At 39.9% G+C, this 27,022-nt stretch overlaps 1 protein-coding gene across 1 annotated transcript in view; it reads right to left on the bottom strand.

Annotated features, from left to right (window-relative positions):
- Positions 1-27,022, bottom strand: part of ANO2 (anoctamin 2) — a 151,927-nt gene that overhangs the window by 77,900 nt on the left and 47,005 nt on the right. The window contains exons 10-13 of the mRNA XM_071549788.1: positions 18,779-18,913; positions 16,179-16,339; positions 12,184-12,266; positions 1,205-1,288 (exon numbers count right to left, since the gene is read on the bottom strand). Coding sequence (XP_071405889.1) covers positions 1,205-1,288; positions 12,184-12,266; positions 16,179-16,339; positions 18,779-18,913 — 463 coding nt within the window. The remainder of the gene's footprint in view (positions 1-1,204; positions 1,289-12,183; positions 12,267-16,178; positions 16,340-18,778; positions 18,914-27,022) is intronic.

Genomic DNA, 27,022 nt, shown 5'->3' with positions numbered 1-27,022 from the left:
CAGAAAGCAATTTAAGAAAAAAAAATTCCAGGAAAACCTTTTCATTCTTGATGTCTGAAAGGTCTTTCTATTTTTGTAGTGCTGGATCTTTGCATTGCTCCTCATTTTCCACAACATTTGTTCTTGGCAATTTTTTTTTGCTTCTTTTTTTTTTGTTTTGTTTTACCTTAAGTTAATTTCTGATTTATAATGCAGTGATTTCTGTATCTTATGTAAGTAACATAATCATTCCATTCTACAGCATCAATCGCTGACTTGTTTCCAGTTTTCACATAGTTTAAGACAGAAAAACCGAACACCAGTAACAGTTTGATCCAACATTTACAGTCTTTGATCCCTCACTTGGAAGTCCAAGAGAAGTGTGTAGGGTGTAAGGGAAGACCTGCCCATGGTGCTGTGTAGGAGTCTCTGCTCAAACTGAGCAAGATCCAAAGCCCTTTAAAATCATTGAGAATTTTCCATTGTCTTCTGTGGAGTTTGGTTGGGCCCAACAGGTGAAAAGCAGTCTCACTGAAATGAAAGATTCCCTGGAAACACTTCACAGTCCTGGTGGTGACCAGCAGAAGAAAGGAATAGTGAAGTTCTTACTTACGCTGCAGGGCTGAATTTGTTGCACCAAACCTAAGGCCTTCTCCAGTTCAGGTATTTGTTCTCAATGTTTAACCAAATCAATCAGTTTCCTTCTAGGTGGAAACTGAACATGGTACTGGAATGCTTTGGCTTTGCTTGTTCTGAAAGGTTTGAAATTGCCCTGAAAACAATAAGCCCACTTCAACCTAAAAATTATCTACTAATTATTATTTTTTTCCATTTATCCTGGAAATGCTGTCAAAACCTCAGAACTGTGTAATGGAGATGTGACTACAGACACTAGTATTACCTATGCAAATGAAGTCACAGAAAGGACTGACATTCTAGGTCATTGTTGTAAGAACTTGCGCGGAGATTATCTCAGGAATCATTCCCTACTCTACAGATTAAATCCTGAGCCACCTATTTCCACACAAATTGCTTTACTTTGCAGAGCCAGCAAAGTGATTACCTCAAAGCCCTGCATGACTCCAGAGCACCAGCAACCAACTTATGAGGCTGTTTAAGAGCACCAGAAAGCCCATTTTGCAAAACATCAGACAGAGACAAAAATAGAATCACAACATAGCAAAGCATAAATTCAATATAATTGAAAAGAGTAAGGTGATCTTACCCCATTTGGATTTTCTGTTGTGATGTTTTTATTTTTCAGCTTTTTCTGCAGTAGTTTGGTTTCATACTCTGGTCTGGGATGCTCCTGAAAAAAACCCAAGCAAACATGTGATTATAATTAAGGGAAAAACCAAAAAAGTTCTGATCACTTATTCACAATCTAAGTCATCAAGATGATTCAGCCCCACAGTACCTTTTGGACTAAGGTGATTGCTGCCTAAAGGTATGTGATACATTATAGGATGCAGGGGAAGAGCATACTAGGGATTGTACGGGACTTACTATGGGGTGGTTGGAGGAGGAGACAAAGGTGGGGAAGGGAAGGATTTAAATCACCTGGAGGGGAAACAACTGTGAAAAAAGAGCTGGGTAAGCTGATAAAAAGTGCTGGTCATATGCAAACAGTTTGGTGGTCTGGCCTACAGCACCTGGAGCAAGTGAAGGTGTGAGGCTCAGTATGGAAGTGCTAATGGAGATCAAGCTGATCACCACCAAAGAATCACAGAATATTCTGAGTTGGAAGGGACCCACAAGGATCTTTGAGTCCAACTCAAGGTGAAGGGTGCCTTGGCATTATCACACCCTGCTCTATCCAGCTGTGCCAATCTCATGAACTATCAGATGAAGATGACTTGAGCTGAACTGCTTGTTTCCTGTCTAAAGTAACCACCCCATCCTAACGGACTGTTAGCTACAATATGGAGGGGTGGAAGACAGCCCTAGAAAAACAAGGCCTGTTTAAGCATGGGAAAGAATAACAAGTAGTCAGCAAGTAGGTGAAGTGCCTGAGTGTCAGGGAATTTTACATCCCTAAGAGTGAGACTGTGGTGGAGATGGGTATCAGAGAGTCCAGGAGAACCGCAGTCAACTGCCAGAGCGACCACAGGGTCTGGGGGTCTCTAGTAGTGTGATGTATTGGGGTGTGTGGGGGACTTCAAGGTCAAGACTAGGGTGGTTTGGCTGCTGGGGGACCAGGGGTACCAGGGAAGTCCCAGCCAGCTCTGGAAGAGGAGATATATGTGTGTGAGCACCTGGAGAGAGGATATAGTGTGGTGGGCTTGTACATCTGAGTGCCAGCAACTGGGGAGACTGGGGGCCAGGGTCAGCTACTGGGCAGGGTGAGTGAATCCAGCTGTTGGGAGATCTGCATTGTACTTATCTGCATATATATATTTATATATACATATATGTATGTATGTAGATACATATGTATATATATGTGTGTGTATACATATATATATATGTTCCCACCAGCAGGAAGGGAGAGGAGCAGGGTAAGACTGTTGTGCTGCCTGTTTGCTGTCCATGTATATATGCAGGTAATGTGCTGTGTGTGTGCTCTGTGTACATGTCTACTGGGAATACATGGTTTGCTCCACTACAGGCTGCACCTGGTGGTGTGGACCTGTGGCTAACCCACCCCTCTTGGGCTGTCAGATTTGGTCCAGGTTCCCTTATAAACAAACTTTAAAGGTTTCCTTGAAAAATTTGGTTTCTTTTCCAAATTGGAGCTTAAATTAGGCATGGCGGCAAAAATTTACTGGGCTCTTAACAAGACCAGCTCATAAAAAGGACAAGTGTTGTGTTATCTCCTCGTTCCCGTCAAGTTCTGAATTCATTCAGATGCTGGGATTTAGATTTGATGTCTCACATAAAAAAGGCTATTCCTACAGCATTGGTCATATCATCCATCATCTATAATTAAAACATTTGCTTACCAGCCCCATCCAAAAATTTGCTTAATAATACCTTTTAATGAATCTAATAGCCATGAAGAGATCAAAACCATTTTAAATAAAATAATTTAATCCTCACGAGCTGTAGAACGGAGGCTATTTGGAACTTTAGCAATCTTCCCTGAAGGATACAAGTGTTGTTCCTTTTCTGTATCTTAACATTTTCACTACTTCAGACACAACCTTCACCGTTTGCTATTGCACATAAGAATATAAACACAGTGAGACCTCCAACATACTGCTTGTCTTGATCACAAGATTTTCCTGATGCATTAGAAAGGTATGTGACATACCATCATTTAAATCATAGGATCATGGAATGGTTTGGGTTGGAAGGAACCTTAAAGATCATCTCATTCCAGCCCCCTGACGTGAGCAGGGATACCTTCCAAATAGACCAGGTGTAACATCCCACCATTAAGGGGAAGGAGGCACCTGAGATTTGTAAATGCTCATGGTTGAAAGTCAGAGGGTCTGCAAACCGTCAGAAAGTCTTATTGTAAATTACACAGTTGACATGGAAATTGGTGTGTTAGTCCCTGAACTACTTACTATACAGGCACATGGCTGTGGGTTTTGAATAAAGTTGTAAGATGAAAAGGAAGATAAAAATAAGCTAAGAATTAGAGAAAGGGAAAGAAGAAAATAAGGAAAGAATTAAGAGCTTCTAGTTCCAGTGTCAGTCCAGTTGATGGGATGTCCAGAGTCCTGGGGGATGCTGCCCAGCTTTGGGGTGGATACCTTTTGGTGGATAGGTTTCTCCATACTGAAAATGGGTTTCTCATTTTCTAAGCAAATTAGTTCTCCTGCACAGTCTGTTCTTTCAGACCCTTCTGGAAATCGGGCATAGGCTTCAGGGTTCTTGGATGGTCTTGACCTTCCCTACGGTCCCTGCTCACTTCTTTGCCTCACTCCTGCACTTGCACTGTCTTTTTTTGTTGTCTCTGTGGATTAGATCAAGGATGTTTGTCCCAGAAAACTGCTGCCCTACTTCTGCATGACCCCTTCCTCCAGTCACATCTTACTATGGTGTGTTGGTACCAATAATCCTTGTCTGTTAGTATCAGCAGTCCTGGGTTGGCTCCATGGCTATCCAGCTATCAGTGTTTGAGACACACATTAGCTGTTTATCTTCTGAGTATCTACACTAGGATTCTCAGAGCCACATCCAGCCTGGCCTTGGACACTTCCAGGGATGGGGCAGTCACAGCTTCTCTGGGCAACCTGTGGCAGTGTCTCATCATCCTCACAAGGTAAAACTTTTTCCTACTTCCCAATCTAACCCTACTCTCCATCAGTCTGAAGTCATTCCCCTTGACCTGTCACTCCAGGCCCTTGGAAACAGTCTCTCTCCATCTTTCTTGTGGGCTCCCTTGACGTATTGGAAGGCCACAATTAGGTCACCCCAAAGCCTTCTCTTCTCCAGACCAATTCTTTCAGCCTTTCCTCACAGGAAAGCTCCTGCATCCCACTAATTTACTTGGTGTTCCTCCTCTGGACAGAGCATGGAACTCCAAGACACAGTGAGTCAGAGGTAAACTTTGACATACGTTGATTAGCAGCAACAATGGTAGCAAGCAGGATGGGGAAAGGAAAGACAAAGACACAACTGTGTTTAAAGATGCTGAAGTCAACACCTGTATCTTTATGTTCTGTGAGTTTGCTCTACATTGTTGATTTGCATTATTTTGTCAGGCTCCCTTAGACAAGGTACAGAGGTCAGATGTAAGAAACATCTTTAGACTTTAAAGATCTAATGACACTGGGAGCACCTGCAGACCTAAGTTGGCTTTCTTCCTTCTTGCTTTTCATCTTGCTTTCTGCTAAACCTAGCATTCTGAGCCACCAGGGGAAGCCTCCAGAGGTCTGAGCAACTTCTGAAAACTGACTTGAATGGAAACAATGTGAGAAGATAACTGCACACCACTGCACTGTATTTTACTGTTTCCTATTGACATTTTTGCTCTAAGTGCATATTCTGTTCAAATTTGGCCAAGTTAGGTTTAGTTTTCCTGGTAGGAGATTTCAATGTCCCTTTTAACTTCATTTCATACACCTTCATCAGGATTAGAAAATCAGTTTATTTGTCTTTGCTGAATCTGCCAAGTCATCTTATCCTTGACTGAACAGACCACAGGTCTTCCTGGAATGCAAGTTTCTATATATTCCTTTTATGAGTATTTTCCACAAAATATTTCTTTACAGTCCTGGCTTTAAAGATATTTGACATATATGGATGTGAAGGGACAATTCTACTCGGCTGTAAAAAGAGCATGATTCAGAATAAATTCTTTGTCTGAAAATGGGAAGAGTTCTACACTTAATAAGCTAGAAATAGTTGTGATGACTGCAAGACCAAATGTCCATGTAGGGATAAATATGAATCCCAGGATGCTGGAAGTGTGCCAGTACAGCTGCCAGACACTTATTGAAAACCATGTGAGCCAAGGTACTCTGAGGCCAAATGAGAGCTCAGAGCAGAAAAACGATAATTCCCATTCTGAAAACAAAGAGCCAACTCGTGAAATTTTGACTCAGGCAAAACTCACATTAACGTCAGTGGGAATTTTCCCTGGGAATGGTCTCCAGGATTTGCCTCAAACATACACACGTGTATCCAGTACACATTGCAAATTCTGGCTGTGTAGGTAATGATACAGTTTGATAAAAATAGAAGATATGAACTGATCTCTTCTTCGATTTTTTTTTTATTTAGGAAGAATGTGATAATAGAATTTTACAAACCATTGGATTTATAAGAAGGAAAAAAAAGATAGAGCCTTAGAAACTCCTCCAGATTGACAGACCAAAGGAATTGTCAACAACAAAAAAAAAAGCCATATGCTTAATGTCAAAAAACCAGTGCAAATACACTGAACAGCCTTATCCTAATATGCTGAGCACAAGCAGAGCAGCAAATCAGTGCACACTGACTGGAAGGAAGGTTTCTACAAATAAAAATTGGGATGACCCAGCTGCTGCCCCAAAGCAAGGTGGAAACTTGGAATGAACAGAGCAGAGAGCCCAGCTGTTCTCTGCTGTAAAAGGGTTAATTATTACAAATCAAGGATTTAAACTCTCTTTCTTATGATGATGATGACGGCACAGTGCATGTTGAGGTGAGAGGTCTAAGGAAGAGTTTGTCATTCACACCAATGATCTGTTCAGACTGTCCCTCTAATGGTATGCTCATCCAAAGAAATATTGTTTTATACCTCAGCATGAGGTAGATGTCCACAATCTTTTTAGTCCTGACCACTTGTACAATACATTTGACAAATGTAAAATTAAAACAAAAGCTTGAATAAGTCATCTAACATTATCACAAGTTTTAGGGATGCTAAAAGACAGAAGTCACTGAACAAGTACACAGGCACTCAGCTATCAAAGGTAATCTGAAGCAGCATAAATTGAAGGAGTTAAAGGAAACTATAAAGTCTACTACAGGAATACATTTTTCAGGCAGATAGATAGATCTAAAGCCTTTTTTTGCTCTCATTGAGCAAGAAAAGTGCTAGTGCTTTGAGGGACTACCTGCAAAACTGAATTTTGAAATATAGCCTCAGATTTTGAAGCACCCTTAGTCTGGGATCATTTCAGTGTCAGATAACGTATTTTGTGGATAATTGTAGCAGAATATAACATAATTTAATTTTGTTCATTACACAATTCAAGTCCAACTCATTCAAATACTCTTATACTGGTAAATGGAATTGTGTGAATCATGGAATGGCCTGGGTTGGAAGGGACCTTAAAGATCATGTCATTCCAACCTCCTGCCATGGGCAGGGACACCTTCCATCAGACCAGGTTGCCCCATCCACCCTGGCCTTGGACACTTCCAGGGATGGGGCAGCTACAACTTCTCTGGGCAACCTCTGCCAGGGCCTCCCCACCCTCACAGGGAAGAAGTTCTTCCTAATATCCAGTCTATCCCTAGTCTGTAAAAGAAATCAAATGAGAGTACACCGATATGTCTGATAGAAGAGAAATAGAAGAGGGAAACTAGGTAGAGCTCCAGGAGATTGTGGCAGACCCCTGGACCAACAGTCTGGGAACAAAAAAAATGTAATCATACATCTTTACTGACTTCTTGGCAGGCACAAGAATTATCACCTGCTTTGGTTCTTACAGTTTACAATTTAAAACATGTTTAAAGTGGGGCCCCATGTGTAATTTTTCAGTGGAGGAACAGTTGGTACCAAAGACCCAAGGGATAACATCCAGTTTTCACCATTCCTTTCTCAATTATCCTAATAAAACTCTCATCCTCCTAGACGTAGGAGTTAAGTAGTATGTTGACATGAATTGATTAGTATATCAGAGCTATCCTAGGATCATTAACTTATTAGTGTTAATAGGAATTTAATGGAAGTGAGAGAAGATTCACTAGAAAGAGTGATGAAATCCAAGGAAAGCTAGTAATAAAAGCATACAAAGAGTTCAAAAATATTTGGAAACATGGAAAATTAGAATAGTTATGGGGAAAATGTGAGATAATGTATCTGGGGAAAATAATCCAAATATCTCATTGGCACAAGAAATCCAATAATGTAGAGAGGATGAAAGGAGAGATTTGAGACAAGACAAAATGTTGTAGCTACAAATTCCCCTTTTACCATGACTGAACATTTTTCCCAAGAGCATTACATAGTTATTTTATTAGAACCTCCTTCCTCATTTTTTAAGCAAACAAAAATGTCTTGTACTTCATGGTTTGGTAGATACCAATAAAAGTTCAGAAAAGGGTCTGCTCCTATAGTTTGCAAGGTGAAAGAAAAGGTGAAACCATCAAACTCATTAGATCCTAGTGAATTTTGAAAACATAGTAGAGAAGATGCAGTTAGGAATGGGATGGATGTGTAAACTTATTTAATGTCACAGTGTCAGCTTGCTATTTAATTCTGTCTTACTCAAACAACCTTTCTTTCTTACTTTATCTTAACTCAGCAGTAATCCACAGTGATCTTAAAGGAGGAATGAGATTTTGGGATTTATTCTGAAAAAAAACCACCCAAAAAATTTTAAAAAAAGCAAACACACACACAAAAAAAACCCCCTTGAAACAATTTTACAGGGCACAGGATTTTAACTTGAAATTCTATCTTATCAAAAATGTTCCTAATGAAGACAAATGTCCAAGTTCCTTCTTGTTATAATGAAACTGCATGGCAGCATGACTATTTGAACAATAACAAGACCAATGAGTAGACATTCCTTGGTGTTTCAGTTAGTGCAGACTTTCTGTCCATTTGACTTCCTAGTTCAGTTACAAATTCTAAAATTGCATCTTTTATAGTTGCTTTTCTAGTTCAGTTAACACAAGATTGTTTACAAAATGAGGTACAATTTCTTGCAAAAAATCCTGAAGCAGGGCCATCCTAGATCCTAGAAATAAAATTTCTGAAGATTCATAGGAAGGCAATAGTTTTTACTTCTCGCATCAATAATTAGAGTCCCTCCGCACTCCTTCATCAGCTCCTTCACAAGCAGAAGAGTGTGATTCTCCCACCTCTACCCCTGCTTCATCATGGTAGAGCCTTTATTAAAGCCTTTATTACACACCCTGGACTAAAAACAAATTCACAACCTGTTTGATTGGGTTCCACAAACAGATATCTGTGGCAAGATATATTGAGGGGGAAGAATTTCAGGAAGAACTTCTTCATGGAAAGGGTTGTCAGACGTTAGAATGGGAGGTGTTAAAGAAACAACTGGATGTGGCACTCAGTGCTGTGGGTGACCAGGTAGGGATTGGCCGCAGGTTGGACTCTATGACCTTGGAGGTCTTTTCCAACCTTAATGATTCTGTGATTCACTGAGTGATAATGTGAGTATTTCCAAGGCTTTGCCTGTTTTCATGGTTCTGGTTTGAGTTTGACTTTTTTTTCTTTCCCTCTCCCATTTATTTATCAGTTGCTCAATTGTTTTTCAATACAATTATCCATTTTCCTGTTAGTGCCCAATGTTACCTATTATTTTTGTGGATTTCAGATGTACAAACACAAATGCTCCAAGTCTGTACAGCTGCCAGCTGCAAATATGCATGTAAGCCTTGGGGAGTCTGCTTTCTCAGACTGCCACTGCCAAGATATTTACAAATAAATGGACTAAATTAATCTCTCATGTGACTGTTTTGAAGCAAAAGCTTTGGCCCAGTGTGTTTAAAGAAAGTAATTTACTGAAAACTTTATAGTCAAGAGTCCACAAAAATTGCGCTGAAGGCATTTATTTCAATTTATCTCAATAATATTATTCTCATAAAATACTTCTCAACTCTTGAATTTTTATGGCTGTTTTCCTCCCTGCTTTGGTTCTGTAACTTCTCTTCCTAAAGAAATTGATAATAAATAACTTAACCCCGTCTTAGTCTTAAACCTGTTAAACCTCCTGAACATCTTCCTTGTTCCTTTCTTGCTCTTTTAAGTGGTCCTGTGCATTGCACTTCTGGCTCCTTCTGGCCTAACCCAATCAGACACAATTTTCCATTTTCCAATACAATTTTCAATACCTGTAAAGAATTCACCACCACTGAAATCTGGTGCCAGTACCTTTTTACAACTCATGAATAAAAGGTGAATAAAACCTGATCTAGTTTTGTGGGGTTTGCCACAAAAAGTTCCAGATGACAGCAGATGATACATTGCATGACCTTTGTTTAAGAGTTCATGTCAAGAGTCATGTCCATTTTGAGTATTATTCTTCAAAAATGAGCTGCATCAACTAGAAAATATCCAGAAATGAACAAGAATAAACAGAAATATAGAAAATCATTCCAGTACCTGAAAGGAGCCCACAAGAAAGACGGAGAGAGACTATTTCCAAGGGCCTGGAGAGACAGGACAGGGAGGAATGGCTTCAGCCTGGCAGAGAGGAGGGTTAGATTGGATATTGGGAAGAAATTCTTGCCTGTGAGGGTGGACAGGCCCTGGCACAGGTTGCCCAGAGAAGCTGTGGGTGCCCCATCCCTGGAGGTGTCCAAGGCCAGGCTGGATGGGGCACTGAGCAACCTGGGCTAGTGGGAGGTGTCCCTGCCCATGGCAGGGGGTTGGAATGAGATGATCTTTAAAGTCCCTTCCAAACCAAACCATTTTATGATTCTATGAGTCTATAAAAATATTTAAGAATCAAGACTGAAAGAGCTAGTTCACCTAAAAAAAAGATAACAGGGTGACAGAGATATCATATTGTTCTGGCTTATTGAAAAGAGGGCAGAAGTATTCCCTTTCTTTATCTTTAAAAATAGGAAAAAAGGAGAAAAAAGTGTACATGTAGCAAGGAGATTTAAAAAACACTAGAAAAGTCTTATTAGTTGTACAGATAGGAAAGTATTAGAGAGGATTACTGAGGGAGGAATGGAAATCTCCACTACTGGAGATTTAAGAACAAATTTTTTTAAGAGCAAATTAGACAAACATCTCTTCATAATGGTTTAAGCGGAGTTGATCCTACCATGCACATGGGATGGCCCCTCAAGGTCCATTGTAGTCTTATTTTTATGGTTCTTCATTCCTAATTCTTCAGCCTGTGCTGAGATTTGTCTGGCACTCCTTTACTTGTCATAAACAAAGGATTCTTGCTGATCCCACAGTTCCTGTCCACAAACTTTTACCACTTCAGGCCTCTTCATCACAGGACCTCACAAATCTATAGATGCTTTGACAGCATTTTGCAAATAATAGGCTAAACCTTAGGATTTTGTACAACAAATTGAAATTCAGTAAAATCCAGTGGGTTCATCCACTATGTTGCAGAGCCAAGAGTTTACTCTCCAGCGTGTCCCTTGGTACAGAATTGCTGCTCTCTCAGGGAGCAGTATGACACTGCACAAGGACAAGCAGTAACTTCTGATATGCTGAGGCACTGGGCTTGCATCACAACTCCCACACTTGGAGTCCTGGGTTGTACTGTCAGCATCACCCATGTCATAAGTGGAGAGAGGGTAGTGAAAAAGCTGAGAAACTGAGTGCAAAATACAAGAGGTTATAGGCAAGTCACCGTGAAGGAATATTTGGGAGCCTCCCATGGGCTAAAGACATTGCTGCATTATGGGATAGTGATGGGAAAAGAGGAATACTGGAGTCTGCTTTCTGTTCTCAGTGTTATGTTTTCATTTTATCCAACTATTCTTATCTGAGGAACAGGCAAAAGTGAAATAATTTCATTACTACACTGTATCATGAAGTTCATGATGTCACCTTATATTCCTTTTGTGTTATTTCTACTCAACATCCTCTTTGAGCTGAGCTCAAGTAGCAGTGCTGGGGACTTGCATGTGGTCTGTTGTTTAATGAACTGTGCTGAAACACCATGAGGAGAAATGGATTCAAAACCTCCCAAGACAGACCTGCAATTCACCTTCCAGGAACTGGAGAGCATTTTATTGTCAAAAAAGAGGGCAAAGTACACTGAAATATTCCAGGCAGGTATTTGGCTCACCACAAGCAGTAAAAGAATCTAATGCTGCAGTTCTGAATTCCTGAAAAGATCCTGTTCTTGAAACATCTCAGCATCTATTGCCAGGGGAAGGTCCTAAGTCTACCTGTTTTCAGTATGGTATTTATGGCTATAACTGCACTCACTTTAGTCAGAGTTAAAATGAATCCTTTGGTAAAAGGAACAGACCAATGCCTAAGAACAGAACTAGAAACAAAATTAGGGACACTGTAAATACTAATAAGCAAATATGTTTTTCTTTTCAGTCAATTCAGGTATAGCTGGAATCCCCATGGCTCAGTGAAGAGCTCTTTGTGAGGAAACAAACCCCGTTTAATGTTTTGAAACAGCTCTGTTGATAAGTACCTAGAGCTCAGGATGATGTTCCTAAGGCATCCTAGATGCCACAAAAACCTGGATGCAAGTATTGCTTATGTGACCTGTGGCTATCATCATCCCAGAGAACTGTTGTTACACATAATGAAGGAACATCTATATGGCAAAGTATTTGTTTTTGTCATTCTGTTGCTGTACACTGTACAGTAGCATTGTCAGAAAAACATGATCTGCTGTTATAATCCTTTTCAACATTTATTATTAACATTGGAGTGCTGACCTGTAAGATATAGGTAATTATTGCTTCAATGATAGTTTGGTACTCAAAATTGTATCATTATAGTCCTTTAGGAAAACGTAGCAATGAACTGCACTGGGCTGGCAAACACTCACGAGAAATATAAGTATCAAAGCATATATTCAAATATAGAATAATTTATCCAGTAAATTAGCACAGAGAGAGGAAACTTACTTCTTCTTCCTCCAGTCCAGTTAGATCCCAGAAGTAACTTAACCTCATCTGCAAACGCTTCCATTGTTCAAGGAACATAGTAGCTTTAAAAAAAAACAAAAACATTTAAAAAAGATAAATCCAATACACTATGGTGAACATTTGTGTTACTTATAAGCTCCAACTGATATTTGAATCCCATCATGCTACACCCTTTATAATTAAGCACTAAGAAACAGTCTCTGGACCAATCATAAAGAAAGAACACAAGTAAAGCACTGGAACAATAATTCCTCTCTTTTATAAATAAAATAGGGAAAGATACAAGATAGGTTACCCAAAGCCACTGGTAAGTTCTTATGAGAGAGAGTGGAACTGAACCCATACCTGCTATTACCACTCAAGACATCATCTCTCTTAATTCACCATGAAGTAGGTGTAGCCTGCTATTAAAATAACAAGGATCATCAGTAACATGTAGAAAAAGACCTTGTTTTGAAATATAGTGCTAGAGTTGGATGTTTTGTCCTGCATAGACGTGGTGATTTTGTTCTAAAGAGCTGGCCACTGGCTCAGCCTCCTGCTTCTCCTTTTTATTAATATAAAGTAACAGATGTTTTATTGTTGTCTCATACTTACAGTCTCCTGACTTTCCTCCCTTAATTGCTGTTTCCTCTAGACAGCCCTTTGCCTTGCTGCTCATGATGTATGGACTTATAGATTTCTTAGAAATTACACTTCTGACTCTTGACTTGCTGACACCTCTTTTCAGGTAATGATATCAAAACTAAACCAGTACATGCCAACTAAAGCCAGCCACTATGCTGATAAAAGCTATACCTGTAAACAACCAGTTTCCATTGTATTATGTTTCACTTCGCCTTTCCAGTTGGTGAAAAGGGTATCGTAAAAACATTGTTAGATCACAACAGTATTAACATCACTTTGAACAACTTGTAGATGGCCCCACAAGACATATAACAATGGAGAATTAAGTTCAGTTTCCTTTGACTGCATCTACACTGTAAGATAACACTGTGAAAAGTTAGAATACTACGAAAATAACCTGCATCCTACAAGTTCTAATCTATTCCAAGAGTTATTTGCAAATATTTTCTGGGCAGGTACCCTCCTATCATAAAAGAAATAAATATCATTTAAAGACAGAACTGAAAGAAATCCAGACATTAAGCAATTAAGCTGCTATCAGTGCTCCTTGCTTACAGAGGAGACAACATATAAAAGCTATATTTAGCATGGCTTGAAAACTCAAGGGTTTTTAGATATCCTAAATACAAAAACATTTGGTTGTTTTATAGGGTGCTATTACTCATTCCATTTTTTCCTGTTATACAAAAAGTCAGTTCCACATTTAGCTCTGTAAGAACTTCCTTGGCTTGATGCAGCAGCTGTTCTGAAATCACTAAGTTTGCACTGACTTACACTAGCAGAGAAACTAAACTGACAGAGAGCAGGTTTAGATTGAATATATGGAAGAAATGCCTTGCTGTGAGGGTGGTAAGGCCCTGGCAAAAATTGCCCAGAGATGCTGTGGCTGCCCCATCCCTGAAGTGTCCAGGACCAGGCAGGATGGGCCTCTGGGCAACCTGAGCTAGTGGAAGGTGTCCCTATCCGTGGCAGGGGGTGGAACTGAGTGATCTTTAAGGTCCCTTCCAACCCAAACCATTCAGTGATTCTGTGAAACTGTCCTAATAAATACATTTGACAGCTGAACTTCAGCAACCCAGAACAGCAGTGACATTAAGCGCAGTCAGCCAGGCATTACTCTCTATTCTGTTAATATGGTCACCTGCAAGCAGGTCTGCTGGAATCACTTTATGAGGTATCAGAATCAGCTGGTAAAAGCATGATTCTTTTATGGCCATCTGCCCTTTAAAGAATGGGAGAAACAAGCAGGATGAAAGAATTCTTGTCCAACACCGTTGTGAAATGAAGGTGGCCTAGATGAACACACTTCACTCTTTTCAGTATACTACTGTAAGAGGTGAGTGAATGAGCTCTGCCTTTCAACAGGTTGAGGTCTAGATGTAACCAGCAGAGTGTTCTAGTAGTAAGCCAGCAGAATTGGGTGTAATGTAACACTTAAGAGGCAAGCTGGGCAGAGTTAGGAAAGGCTACTTTATTTCACTCTGCTGTTCTTAGTATATGCCAGCTGTATTTTCTTGCACTGACAAGCTCAGTTATCATGGGCCCAAGAACAGACTTTTCCAATCTGTGAGAAACACTTTTTGGAGGAGGGCTACAGCTCAGAAGGAATTTTGTTATTCTTTTCTAAAAGCAGTACATGTGGAACTTTTTGTCCTTTTCTGTTCCATAACAGATTCTACTAATTTGTCTTAGTGCAAGGCTATATGAACATTTTTCTTTGCATGTTGCGTTGCTGCTGCTGCTAAAATGCAATTGCTCTGGATGAGGTTGTGTGGAAATGGCCCTTTGCATGGATTGAAGTTTACAGCACAGATTCTCTCTCAGGAAAATGCTATTTACGTAAGAAACAGCAAAAGAATTGTTGTGCATACAGATGCTGCCTAAACAGCTACACCAAAACCTGGACAAGGCAGTGGAAGCTGTGACACTTTACCTACCAGTCCACCCTGTAAATGGCAGCAATATGAAGTCAGAAAATAAATCATTGTGAGAGTCTGTAAATTCATCCTCTTTTTTCTTTTCTGAGTCATAGTTCTCATATATTCTCTAAATTCTGCTCTAGGCTTTCCAGGAACTGGTGAGTAAATACTTCTTACTTCCATGATGTGTTCGGTCTGCAAGTTCCTTGCTGTCCTTACCCAACGCCAAGCTACCAGTCACTCCTTTCAAAACAAGTTGTACAATTTTAAAAGGGTTGCAAAGCATAACACACTGACTGCTGAGGAATAGCTAGAATATAATAACATTTTTGGTCTAGTTCATCTTAAGAATGAAAATCTCATTTGGGGAACTATGAATAGGGAAATAAAAAATCTTTTTACAGTAGCAATAACACCTTTAACTTTCACAATAAACAGGATCTGCAGTAAATAAGGGCATAACACCAGCAATAATTCATGGAAGCACAGTACACACACTTTTCAGGGCAGAGGTGAGGCCAGAAACAATAAGAATAATACTACAAAGCATTCATTCATGTTTGTGAAGTGTTTTGATATCCTCAGTGAGACAGGGATATTTGTCATTAAAGAAAACCAAGCCTGTTTAAATGGAATACTTTAAAACATATTATAACTAAAATTATAATAGTCACATTGTTCTTTGAACTCCATAAAGTTTTGATAAAATTATGTGGCTAAGTTGTCCCACAAGGAAGCGCACTCTGTGCTTAAATTAAACCCTTCCCACTGTCTGCATCATACCAATCCTCAGATACGTTCTGGCCCCAAATGCAGAAGGTGTTAAAAGGACCTGACATGTTGATATAAAAGGATGAAGAATGAACAAAGACATGGCAAAGGCCAGAAGTGCCATTAAAGGCACAACTTCCTCCATAGAGAAAATGGCCTCAAGTGGCCCCAGGGAAGGTTCAGGTTGGACTTCAGGAAGAATTTCCTCACTGAAAGGGTGGTCAGGCACTGGAAGGGTCTGACCAGGGAGGTGGTAGAGTCACCATCCCTGGTTGTGTTCACGAAATGAGTGGACATTGTACTCAGTGCTCTGGGCTTGGTGACAAGGTGGGGATCATGCACAGGTTGGACTGGATCACCTCAGAGGTCTTTTCCAACCTTGATGATCTGATGATTCTAAACAAGGCAGTAGAGGGAGAGAGGACATAATTTTCTTCCTTGAACTACACAGTTCATCTCCATTTATTCCAAGACTTGATGCTGACAGCAGAAAGTCTTATAATATTGCTTTCTCCAGCCTCAGCACAGACAGACCCTCGCTGGCCTCCTGAGGATTGCCAGCTTCCTAAAGCATCACATTTAATCTAACAGCACTTTATTACTCTATCCAGAGCCCAAAAATCAAATGACACCATTAAGATGCAAAGCAATACTCACCCCAGAGGGCCATGAAGATGGAGAAGAAGACTGTGGCAGGGTTGTCAAACAAGTGACTGGCTCGAGCAGTAGCACAAGCAGAGCTGAGGTTCCAGTAATCGCAGAACTTGTCACACAGGGGGCACATGGTGAAGGCATTGCGTTGGTCACACATCTCCTTGCTAGGAATGACAAGTGCACACACTCCTCTGAGTGTTACAGCTCAAAAGACAGAGGTGTATAGCAGTGATATCAAACAGCACATCACAGATATTACAAGCTATTTGTGAGATATGTGGCTTGCATTTGCAGAGAACAGAAGCTGTTTGTTTCTTCAAGGCTTGTTGCCATGGATAATGATTTTTAAAATATTACAGGCACCATATCAACAGGAAAACAGCAAAACACTCAACCAAACTGATCACTACATTGAATTAGTGAATTAGGGGAGGTAACATCACTGAAGACTGAAGTTAACCATACTAGAAAATGAGTAATTCAAACGCAGTCAAAGTGGAAATTGCCATCTTTGAAGTCAAATCACATGATTTGTTACAAATCAGACTTAAATTAATGAAAAAGAATACTGAAGTAGTCATGAATGAAGTTCAGTGCCCTTGATAAAACACCTAGTTTAATTTGGTGGGGCAAAAAATGTAAGAGAAGAGACTTTTAAATGCATTTAAAATCTTTAGTGTAAGGTTCTTATTTTAATTCTTGCTCTTATTTGCTATGTATGTGTTCAGTTTTTAGAAATCTTTTAAAAAATCCTTATCAGTATCTCTTTAACAGGCCAAATGCTACAGGACAGTGCTGACCTTGCTTCGAGTTTTTCCCATAAGGCTTGGATTCTGAAAGACTTTTTACTTGCACAGCCTCATTTAGATGAACCAAGCGGTGCAAAGCTCAAGTGTCCTTGCCAGGATCGTGAGCTAAGGAAACACTTGCACCATTCCTTAAGGGATAACTGGAATATTGTGATTATGATTGTTCCTTTACTGACCATCATTAAATAGCTTTTTTTGCCTATGACTTCAAATGAAAAAAGAACTATTCCACTGCAGTATCAATATGTTTAATATTATAGCATGACATGCGTACAGCTGTTTCCAGCACTCGTGTTGTTACAGTAATGCTCTCTTCTATTTCAAAAGGCAGCAGAGGGTGCTGCAGATACATCTGAGGCATAAATCTCATTAAAGTTGAAGTGTTAGCACAAGCTTTCCCACAGAGCGGCACAGCCCATCAAGATTCATTGCGATCAAGCTAAGAAAATAAACCCTGGCTCAGATGTGGTTCAGTTCATCATTTACCTATCAGTAATCCTGTCCTACTGAGTGATCCACTTTGAAAGTTGTCACTTCATTTAAGGAAATGCTGGAACCATCATGAGTGTGAGGAGCTGTACTGGTAATGCAGTATCCTGTCTCCACCAGAAGTCAAAAACAGAGAACACAGAGAAAGTGTCCTTTTTTAATTTCTTTTCACTGAAAAGCAGACTAACATCACTGACTCACTTTGGCAATTTTTGTGTAGTGTATCACTCTCAGGATGCACAGCACAAAATTCAACTATTTTCTTTAACTATCTAGGTGGAGAATACTGTGAAGTACAAACATAGAATCACTGAATGGTTTGGGTGGGAAGGGACCTTGAAGATCATCTCATTCCAACTCCCTGCCATGGGCAGGGATACCTTCCACTAGTTCAGCGTGCTCAGAGCTCCATCCAACCTGGCCTTGGACACTTCCAGGGATGGGGCAGCCACAGCTTCTCTGGGCAACCTGTGTCAGGGCCTCCCCACCTTCACAGGGAAGAATTTCTTCCCAATATCCAATCTAAACCTACTCTCTGTCACTTGGCAGCCATTTCCCCTTGTCCTGTCACTCCAGGCCCTTGGAAATAGTCTTCATCCATCTTCCTTTTGGGCTCCCTTCTGTACTGGAAGGCCACAATGAGGTCACCCCAAAGCCTTCTCTTCTCCAGGCTGAACAATCCCAACTCTCCCAGCCTTTCCTCCCAGCAGAGCTGCTCCATCCCTCTGACCATCTTGGTGTACCTCCTCTGGCCTCGCTGCCATAGCTCCATGTCCTTGCTGTGCTGGGCCCCCAGGGCTGGAGGCAGCTCTGCAGGGGGGTCTCCCCAGAGTGGAGCACAGGGGCAGAATCACCTCCCTCAAGCTGCTGGCTTGTGCTACGTCATTCAACAGCTGTTCATCTTACTTGTGCAAATGGCCTGATTTTACTAAGAACCAATAACCCAAGAGTATTGGACAGCGTGTTTGAATTAATTTCCATGATTCCCACATGGTGACTTTCTGTCTGGGCATGAAGATAAGGGCACTCATAAAAATCAAATGAATGTCTTAGAAAAAGAACTTAAAATAATCCAGTAGACTCACTAAACAGTTGTGTTTCAGGAGCTGAGACATGGAATAGCCTGTGTGGCACTCAGATGTCATATCTGCTCAATGCAGGTGTGTTTATAATGTTCACAGGGTTGGTAATGATTCATCACTGCTCTTTAAGTGAGTTAAAAGAAATTATTCTCACTAAGGATTAAGAATAGAAAGCAGTTTTATAAGTTTCAAGTAACAAATTGTGGATCACAGATAAACTTACCTAGGAATGTCACTTTCAATGGTTATACATCCATATAGAAATACAATAATTCCAACTACTGAAGATGGAATGAGGAATTCTGTGTATAAACCCAGCCATGCAAAATAAAGTCCTATCTTTTCTCCAAAATACTTCCTAAAAAAAAAAAAAAAAAAAAAAGCATATGTCAAGGCTATAGTTATTAAATGTGTTTTACAGCTACTTAGCAATCCCAGAAAGTTAAAACACTAATTGGCAAGGACAATTCAAAAAAAACCTTGAAGACAATATGACCAGATCATTTAGACACTTGGCACTTTGGGCTTCTCCATTCCAAGGACTTAAAGACAGTCCTGTGTCGTTCTCTGGAGCAGATTTTAAGTAGGTATCATTACAATAAATACCTAATATCTGCTCAGGGGACACCACAGCTTTTTCATCACTAAAATGAATCAGTGATATAGCAGAAAACATTGGAAAAATACTTGGGTCCTCAGAGGGGTATGTAGATCACTTTTTTTTTTTTTTTTGTCTCTGTAGTCCTCCCAGATTTAATCAGTGATAATCACGAAAATTACATCATTGGGACCATACTGACAACATCCTCTAATATCTTAAAAGATGAGTAATCTTGAATTGCTGTTGAAGAAGAAAATTTTACTTGCACACCTCTGGACAGCTGGTTTGAAAAAACAGTTTCTGCTCTGAGTACAGTCCACTGAGAATGTTGATAAATAAATTGTAGTGCTCAGCCCAGCATCTTCTTGAATCACACTGCAAGAAATAAACTAAACACAGATGAACCCCACTGATCATTCCAAAGGACCATTAGGAGTAGATACAAATATTGCAGAACACCAAGATCTTCACAAAGCTCAAGGAGTCACCAAAATTTAGATAAAATCCAGCATGGTTAGAAACATTTCCCAAGCCAGAGAATAAGATGAAGCAACACTGGATAGAAAACAGCTACACTTAGAGCACTCAGGGCATGGCATTTGAGTCAGCAAGACACAGTCACATTATGGTGGCAGCAAGAACTAAAAGAAATCTGTGATATCCTGTCTAATAAATGATGGACAACACTTGATCCTTGGAAAGGTTGAGCACAACCTCACTTTGAGATTTATACTGATCTCGCTCGCAGTTTTACCCAAGTTCAGCACCCCAGATTTCCTAATGAAAATGGTTAAATGAGACTTTTGGAGGTCCAAGATTTCTCTTAACATATGTAATTCTATTCTGACAGGGTTTAATGACAAACGTCCACACTTACTGAGTTGAGCTCAAGCCCTTTCAGCAGCATTAGTCAAACTGAAATGTCCTTCTCCAGGAGCTGGGTCTGAGGGCCAGGCTGCTCCTGCCACAGGAGAGACAGGGGCAGGAGTGCAACCAAGGCAGAGAGCCATGGGACAAGAAGACAAGCTTCCACAGTCATTTCCAGCTCAGATGAAATGGATGAGGGAAGCAACAGTAGGGGGTTTCTATTGCTACAGACCCTGCTGTTCTCACACCATCCCAGCTGCAAAGAACTCCACACTTCCAGGTTCTCACACAGAAAAGCTGGCAGTGAATCCTGCCAATTTCAGTGTTGCCTTCCATGAGTGCCTCTCTTTGCTTATGTCTAACCAAGGTTGTTTATCCTCCAGAAAGGATAAAAGCAATCATAAAAAGGAAAACAGAATAAAATCACTTCAAGGTGATAAACAAACATTATCTTCAGTAAAAGGGGATGCCATAACTTGGAGCACCAGCACAGAAATGAGGGAAATTTCAGGAATCTTTTGGGCAATAACCTTATTAGCTGTGTCTGCCTTCTGTTTCAGAAAGATGACTTGCACAAATCAGAATGGGAATCCTATTTGCAGTGACCATTCTTTAAACAACATGTATCAGTTCAGTTGGCCCATATTCACATCACAGAATGGTTTTTAAGCACCTTGGGGCAACGGATTATCATATTTACAGAGAATATAAGAAAATATGATATGATACAGTATCTTTTATAAAATTGTGACTGTAAGTCTTGATTTTGAAAATATAAGCAGAATGCTCTGAGACTGCCCATAATCTGGCACATGTCAGGGAATTTTTTGGCAATTTTTAGGGATTTGTTTATATTCACATTTACTGGGGTTTTTTTAAAGTATTTTCTTAATATGAAATGAGGAAGGAAATACTTGATTGAAATATAGAAATAATCATAAGGGCTGTACCTTTTCTTCAATGCTGTGCGATTCAATCAATAGCAGCATTAGCCTTGGAATAGCACAGGATAAAGAAAAACTCAATTTGCTCTCAAGTTTCCTTTGGAGTGACACACAGTGAATTTGACAGTAAAGCAAACATCACTGAGCACATCCTAACAACACAGAGCAAGGAGGAAGAGAGGGAGATTATTCTGATTATGTCTTCTTGCTTCTTCCTTGTTTGTAGAGTTGGGCAACACACACAGCTAGCAAAGTGCTTCAAATAGTTCAAAGCAGACATGAAAAATAGCCCACAGTCTAAGCTGTTTGAAAATGTCTGTTCTTTTGACAAAGGGCCACAAATTAACACAGAAAGGGTTCAAACCCCAGAAGCATTAAGGAGTAGCTGACCAGGGTCAGTGAAGTTGAAGTTTATGGCTCATGAGGCTTCCCCTAGAACTTTTAAGCCTTCCAGTGATAAATGTGATCTGTAACCTATAAAGCCAAGGGTTGCTATTTGCACCCGTGCCAAAAGAAAGTAAGAAGAGCTCAACAATGTCCTGGCAGTATGGAAAAAAGCAGTTGCCAAGAAGAAAACTCCATAGTGCTCTGTGGCTAAACTGTTTTGAAAAAGAAAAATAATGAAGACTCATGCACCCAAGCTCTTTCCACCAATGTTCCAGAAAGTGAAATAATCTATGGAGAAGGAATGACAGTGCTTGGAAGCATAATTTTAAATAAGGGTTTATCAAGCTAGAAAAATACAGAACATAGACATATTCTTTCACATTTTTTGACACATCACAAGAACTGTTCTCTAATTCCTCTAAACAGGAGGAATTTCTTCCCAATATCCAATCTAAACTTACTCTCTGTCAGTTGGTAGCCATTTCCCCTTGTCCTGTCTCTCCAGGCTTTGCAAACACCTGTGACCATCTCTGTCAACATCTACTGCAGCCACTTCTGGAGTTTGTAGTGAATGAACAGGGGGAAAAGAGTGTTCTTCAATGGTAGAGAATGAAATAAGTCAAGAAAAGGAAGTTTTACAAGTTTTTGCATATTTGCACCAAGAACTTGGCATGTTCTCTTATTTACATTGGGATAAAACCAGTCTAACTTTATTATACACAAGGAATCACTCACAGTTTATGCTGGCATGGCAAGAGAGGAGAATTGAGATGAGAGTTCTGCCCTACCTCAGTAGCTAACTCACACCCAGCTCACACATATCCAAAGGTAAGGGCTAATTCTTTCCAAAGTATCTCATGGATACTGCAGAATGCCACAGTGTGCCCTAGGCATTGCATGAGCTTTTTTTCCACATTGGCTGTAATCTAATGTAGGGAAATGTCCCTTTACATACACGTGTGCCAGGAGGACAAAGGTGTTCACCCAAAGCAAGGGGCAAATGGCTTTGATAAAGAATGTGTACTGCTCCCATCAGGAGCAGCAGCCAAGGCTTTTGGTCTCTATATTGATACAGCATGAGGTGAAATTTTGTCTTTCACTTCAGAAGGCTTTCTAAAGGCTGCTGAAATGGTCACTGACCAAGCACTGAGTTTCCTTGAGTAAGAACCATGTCTTTTAGGAAAGACTTGGTCAAATGACCCATAACACCTTCAGAAGCTGAACAAGAGTTGCACTTCCAGGAAATTTTCAGAAACAGCATTAAAACACCACAACAGCAACAACAACCACCTGTGGAAAGTGTATTCCCTCCCACAACTGAAATAAAAAACTGTTGAGAAGGTCACAGTGAAAATGTTTACTCTGTTCCCTGTGCTCCACCCATACAACACTTAAACCAAACATCTGCAATGCACTTCAGTCTGTCTGGTTGCAAAACCAACATCAGAAAGAACAACTGATTGTTCAACCCTCCTCTTGCACGTTGGTCACGGCAGTCCTGTGCCAAGTCGTGCATTTATAAATAGGCCAAGGTTGGATGAAGGGGGGAGAAAAAGAGGATAAAAAAAGCTTAGCTTTTGACTCTGAAAACGAGTGTGGGATACCTGGAATGGGAATAAAGCATGTGGTGCGTGACATGTGCTGGAAAGAACTCTGGAGATGTTCAGGAACAAAGTTTAAAAAGCAAGGAAAGATGCTGTGAGTCACCTAACTGGGAAATCTGTTCAAAACTCTTCAGTTTTTTCATTTCCATACCCAATTCTAGGCCAGCTGTTATGTCATGTTTACAAATCATTCCATCACCCCTTTGGTGAAGGGGTGTTTTATATTCAAGTTTCTATGCAAGACTAAACTGATCTACAGAAGGTTTTCCCTGTGCAGATGGTCAAACAAGTTATGTGTATTAATATGCCTTCAAAATAAACCTATTTGCACAGATTGTGGACAAGACTCTAGTGGTTCTACTGTCAAGAAGGACAAGAAGTCTTCTAAAAATACAGTTGCGCATCAGAGCATCTCTACTACTAATACCACTTTAAAAACTTCTTTCCCTCTCCAGCTTCCAGCTCAGGTGTGCATTCCTTTTCTGACCCACAGTAAGACAGTTCCCAGTATCGGCCTACAGACAGCTGGGACAGAGCAGTGGAGAAAATGGGAACCTGTTGCAGAGAGCCAGGAACACAATTAATTCTTTCAGGGGCCTTTGTCACCAGAAGAAACCTACCATTAAACTGAAGGTAGAGCAGAGAAGGAATTTCTAGAACATACCAAGTGAAGAACACAGATTTAATTTTGTTCTGAGATAACAGTTCACACCAAGTGGAAGTTTCCATCTCAAAACTGCAGACTTATTTCAGAAAGGCTGCTGGAGTAGAGGGAAAGACCCAGCCACTGTGAGATAATCAGAAACAGGACGTAACAGCTCTGTCCATGCCACCATCTCACTCCAGGTAGAGTTGCCTATGTCCAAACTTTTCTGGATTTGTCATTTTTTTCACTCAGAAATTTTCTCAGTGCACAATTCAAGTATTTATTGCAACCATCTGGGACACCTGGGAGGAATTACTACTCAGCAGCAGCACTGAGGCTGCTGTGCATCCAGAGATCTCAGAGATTTCCACCATGGTTGTGCCTGACAGTGTATTCACATATTCCATCCAGACAGTCTTAAGAAGAAACATATCCAGATATACACAGAGTGCACCAAATGGAGTGAATGTGGAAGCCAAGAAAGGATCCTGGCAGAAGACATTCCCGCTTGGAACAACTTGCCAAAAGACTGCAAAACTTTTTTATTAAAATTTTAAGAGGAGGGGGAAAAAGCAACTACAGAACCTCAGATAAATTACAGTGCAGCTGAGTCTGAGGTAGGAAAGAAGTCCATTAGAAAGACCAACTAGTTCTGCATACAGAAAACAAAGAAAGGAGCCTCTATCTGAAAAAAAAGCATATGGTTTTCCCTAAAATGGATATAAAGATCAAGAATAACTAGTAAAGAGTGATTACAGGTGTGTTTGTGAATATGGTTGCAAATCTGGCCCTTTTTCCCTGAAAGCAAGAATAAAGAAATGTGCCACAAGAGTCATTTAATCAAGCCCTTTTAATTAAAGTTCTTGTTTGAAAACATGAGTTAACAAGTATTTGCTGTATCCTCCAATAGGGCTTGAAGTCTGGAGCCAAACTTGCCAAAATTACAGATATATTTTCTTCCAAGACACTGTGCAGTATTAACGGTGGTGCCCCCTAGGACAAAAATCCACTGTCAAAATAACACAACAGAAATTCCAAAATTCACTTAGATATACAACTATGTTTTCCTCTGGTTTCTTGGCTCAAGAAAAAGTACTATTGAGCACAATAACAGGGTACTGTTTAGGGAGCAGCTGATGTGTAAGGAGGAAAGGAATATGTACTAAAAAACCTAGGGAAAATATCTAGAATAATAGCAACAAAAATAAATAAATACATATATACATACATACTTACATAAACTAGAATTTGTGTATTAACTGCAATTTAAAATATCAAAAGGTCAAATCGTGTCCTGCAAGGAAGTAAAACTAGGACAAGCCACTCACTGAGCTTTATAGATCCATGAACTATGCATCCATTCCAAGAAATTGTCAGAATGCAACTGAAAGGGCATAATTTGTGGTGATGAATTATAAACTGAAAAAAGCTTTTGTTTACTGAGTGTAATAGAAAGAACAATAGAAGCATAATAAGTAAACGTGTAATGTGACCAAGACAGAAATTAAGGCTGACTCCCTCCCAAATGAGCAGGAAAACAAGATGCTGGGCAGTCAGAAGCACTGCAACTGCATTCTCTTCTCTCTTATGGGAAAATACAAAGCTTCAGGGCTTTTACAGGGCATGTTTTGATTTCACAGACTCACAGAATACGCCAAGTTGGAAGGGACCCACAAGGATGGTGGAGTCCAACTCCTGGCTCTGCACAGGACCATGCCCAAGTCACACCATGTGCCTGAGGGTATTGATGTGTGCACGGCTTTTGTAAAGGGTCCAGATCCCCACAGATTATAAAAACCCTTTATCAGAGATCTAGACACAAAGAGGATGGGAATTTCAGGAATGTAAAAATAACAATGTACTCGTACACAAGCACTTTAGATGCAGTAACAGCAGGCCTTAGCCTCATGCATTAAGTGCCTGACTACATTATGCTGTCAGAGATGCCTCTCATGTTTTTAGCATAAAAAGAGTTCTTCATGTCTCTGAGACTGCAGTAGCCATAAGACCTTCCTAAGAAGGGACATTTTCAGCCAGAGTAGTAATGCAGTGTTTGTCATGTAACTTCTAAGAACTCATGCACAAGACAATCTATGTCTTATGTATTTCTTTAGCCTTCTTTACTTTATTCTCTATTTAGCATTATTTAAAAACTGTCAGTAGCCCTCCAAACCTGGAAAATTAAAAATGCACAGCAGGTACCCTGCCTACCTGAGGCTGAGTCAATAATGATGTACGTCAATCAGAGGTTACCTATGTGGAAGGGAGTACAATTTCATTTTATAAACTACTCAGCACACCAAGTGACACTTTGTGTAAGAAACAAATAATTCACTCATCTATTTTCTCTCATAATAAACTCTGTAGCTCATAGAAATAAAGAGTAACCTCTTTAATATGATATAGCAAATCAGTCTTTTAGACTGGCAAGGAAGTTACTAGCATTTTTCTTCCTATTTTTAAGTACCTATTATAATTTTAATCTTCTGGCTTTTTGTTACTTGAACAAATATGAGGTCACTGATATTTTTGAAGTTTTCTAATCTTCAGTTTTCACAAGACAATTTGTACAATTTTCATCATCTAGGTTGAGTCTGAAGCTCAAATACTTACTTCTTTTCCTAAATAATTTTCCTTTATAATAACTAATATTTCATGAATGCGCCCTTGTTTTCCAAGCTAACACAATTAATCCTTACTAGAGTCTGAATTCATTTCATGTGTTTGCTTGAGTAGGTAAGAAGTGGTAAGTACTTGCACTCTAAGTATTAATACTGTCAGATAAACACCATCTAGTGGCTAATAAGCATTTCAAAATTTCCAATAAAAAACAAGAATAAATCCCTTTGTTTTGTCACAATATCACTGCACACTTTGAGAATGCAAGGTTTGCCTCTTGTAATTTTGAGATAATGAGAGAGTTATAGAACTTTCTTGTTTAAGTATAATTTAAATTGCTAGTCCTCAAGACTTCTGTGAAAAAGACTGAAAAATAGGCAGAGAAAACATATTCAAATACATCCTGTAAGTTAAATGCATGTAAGAGTTTTTGGTTCATTATCTTTCAGGCCTTGAGGAATCCCAGGTCCCAGAGATCAGGCAGAAAGGCTGGAGTAAGAAAGGTGAAGCCTTGGTGAAAGAGTATCAGGTCAGGGAATACTTAAGCAGACTGGAAGTCCATGGGCTCTGATGGGATGCACAAGAGCTGAGTGAGCTGGTAGATGTCATTGCAAGACAACCCTTGATAACCCTGTGATTGATGATGGCAAGTGGGAGAAGTGCCCAAAGACTGGAGGAAAACAAATGTCACCTTCATCTTCAAGAAGGGCAAGAAGAAGGACCTAAGAAACTACAGGCCAATCTGCGTCACCTCAATCCCAGGAAAGGTGATGCAGCTGCTAATCCTGGAAACCATTTC

The sequence above is a fragment of the Pithys albifrons genome, chromosome 3 (genome assembly GCF_047495875.1).
Source record: "Pithys albifrons albifrons isolate INPA30051 chromosome 3, PitAlb_v1, whole genome shotgun sequence".
Lineage (NCBI taxonomy): Eukaryota > Metazoa > Chordata > Aves > Passeriformes > Thamnophilidae > Pithys > Pithys albifrons.
The sequence above is the reverse complement of the archived record's forward strand: the minus strand, read 5'-3'. Positions and strand labels throughout refer to the sequence as shown.